Source organism: Chrysochloris asiatica, unplaced genomic scaffold, assembly GCF_000296735.1.
Source record: "Chrysochloris asiatica unplaced genomic scaffold, ChrAsi1.0 scaffold00098, whole genome shotgun sequence".
NCBI lineage: Eukaryota > Metazoa > Chordata > Mammalia > Afrosoricida > Chrysochloridae > Chrysochloris > Chrysochloris asiatica.
The window spans coordinates 8222409-8224730 of record NW_006408616.1 but is presented as its reverse complement, the minus strand read 5'-3'; the positions used below and the strand labels follow the sequence as shown (position 1 = coordinate 8224730).

Genomic DNA, 2322 nt, shown 5'->3' with positions numbered 1-2322 from the left:
CCTCATCTTTCTCCCGCGAAGCAGCTGGTAGTTTCGAACTGCTGACCTTGCGGTTCACAGCCCGAGTCGTAACCACTACGCTACCAGAGCTCCTTAACCACTACGCTACAGACTATAAAAAATAAATCCTGCTTCTCCCCTTCTTCACCTTCCACCCCAGAGAGCCTTTAACAACTACCAATACAATCCTGATGTGGCACTGTAGGATAAGCAGTCAAGAGTTCAAACCCACCAGCCGCTCCTGTACAGGGTCGTTATGAGTCAGAACTGGCTCCACGGCACTCAACAAGACAATACTGTGAATTCGTGGAGTGCCGGGGAAAGGAGATCCTTTACGACCCCTCCTCAATCGCCAGCGCAAGAGCGGCTCTCTCTTGTCTCCGCTCGGCCGGAGGGCGGCCTCACACTTTACTCAGTTCACCGCGGACCTTACCGCCGCCCCGAGCGAGCGCTTCTTACTGAGTCCGCTCGCTACTTCCGTGTTTTGTCTCTCGGGACCCTTTTATTCCATTGCTTTAACCCAGGAAAAAGAAGGACAGACTAATCAAATGAAAGTCCTCACCGAGTTCACCGCATCTTGCAGCTGCGTGAGCCTATCCGCCATATTGCTCCTTCATGCAAAAGCGAACGGTAAAGCAGCTCCTCACGTGTGATTGGACGGTTTATGGACACGTGATGGCCAATCACAGGGCTGCATACTTGGAAAGGGTGGTATCGGGAAAAATTCGTCCGAGGGGGAGATACTATTTGAATCTTGCTTTATTTAAACTGACGGGAACTGTAGGAGGGGCCCTGGTGGCGCAGTGTTGGGCTGATAACAGAAAGGTGAGCGGTTCGAACTCACCACTAAGCGTGAGTCTGTTGTTATTAAGTACCATGGAGTCGGTTCCGACTCATAGTGACCCTGCACAGGGTTTCCGAGGATGCAAATCTTGACGTTAAGTGCCGTGCACAATGTGGCGCTGAGGGCTAATGCACTGGACTGCAAAGAGAGTCTAACGCATTAGCAGAACGCCTCATCTTTCTCCCGCGGAACCATTGGTAGTTTCGAACTGCTGACCTTGAAGTTGGCAGCCCGACTAGTAACCACTATGCTAGTCTAGTAGGCAGGAAAAGATGATGTAATCTACTTTGTAGGACTTCGGGTGTGGCACTGTAGCATAAGTACTGGACTATTACTGTAGGATAAGCACTGGACCCGCAAGGTCGGTGGTTCAAACTCACCAGCCGCTCCTTGGAAACCCGATACTGGGTTGCTATGAGTCAGAAACTACTGGACGTTACTTAACAACAACTTTTGTAAAGATTTACAGCCTGAAACCCTCTTTCCTGTAGGGTCGCTGTGAGTGGCAGTTGGTTTGGACCTAGAGGGAAAGTCTGGCAGGACATATTTTTAGTAACTGTGGGACAGTCTAGGGTTCCATCATTGTGGAGCTAAAATACTGTATGAGGAGACTTCAAAAAGTAGGGAAATTACACTTTTCCGCGGACTTTTGAAGTCCCCTTGTATGGTGGTGGTTGTTAGCCATGAAGTCAGTTCCAACTTATGGCAACCTGTGCAGGATTTCCAAGAAAGAATATTAAAAATACCATGGACAGCCCGAAGAACAAATAAATCTGTACAAAGAAGTACAGCCACATGCTCCTTAAAAGCCAGGATGGACACTTCATCTCTTGTTGTTAAGTGCCGGCGAGTGGATTCAGACTTACAGCTACCCTGTATGGGTTCCCAAGGAGCAGCTGGTGGGTTTGAACCCTCAACCTTATGGTTTGCAGTCCAGTGTTGATCCTACAGCACCACACCAGGAGTTATACTTCAGACGTATTTATAAGGAGGAACTGGTCCGTGGGGAAGGACATCATGCTTGGTGGAGTGGAGTATCAGTGAAAAAGAGGGAAACCCCCCCAAAGAGATGGACTGGCACAGTGGCAGTAACAGTGGCCTCAAGTTTAACAACCATTGTGATTATGACGCAGGCCCAGGAAGTGCTTCATTCTGTTGTGCAGAAGGTCACTGATAGTAGGAACCAACTCAACAGCAACAACATAGGGTTTTGGAGGCTGTAGATCTCTACAGGACTTTCTCCCCCTGCTTGAACTGCTGACAGCAATCAGCACCCAACATGTAACCCACTACACCACCAGAGAGCCTTCTCCTTGTGTACTGTTCTCATGTTAAATAGACTGCTAGATGTTGAACACTGTACAGAGATTGTTGTATTATGAGGTTTTTAGGGATTTCTCTTACTTACCATCTTCCTCATGTGTTCAGTTTTTACCCCACCTTGAGGGCTTATTTTTATGTTGCTTTTGCTTTCAACA

At 48.2% G+C, this 2322-nt stretch overlaps 1 protein-coding gene across 1 annotated transcript in view; it reads right to left on the bottom strand.

Annotated features, from left to right (window-relative positions):
• The window catches only part of MED21 (mediator complex subunit 21), a 10861-nt gene extending 10256 nt beyond the window's left edge, over positions 1–605 (bottom strand). The window contains exon 1 of the mRNA XM_006866962.1: positions 563–605. Coding sequence (XP_006867024.1) covers positions 563–604 — 42 coding nt within the window. The 5' untranslated portion in view covers position 605. The remainder of the gene's footprint in view (positions 1–562) is intronic.
• Between the last annotated feature and the right edge of the window lie 1717 nt (positions 606–2322).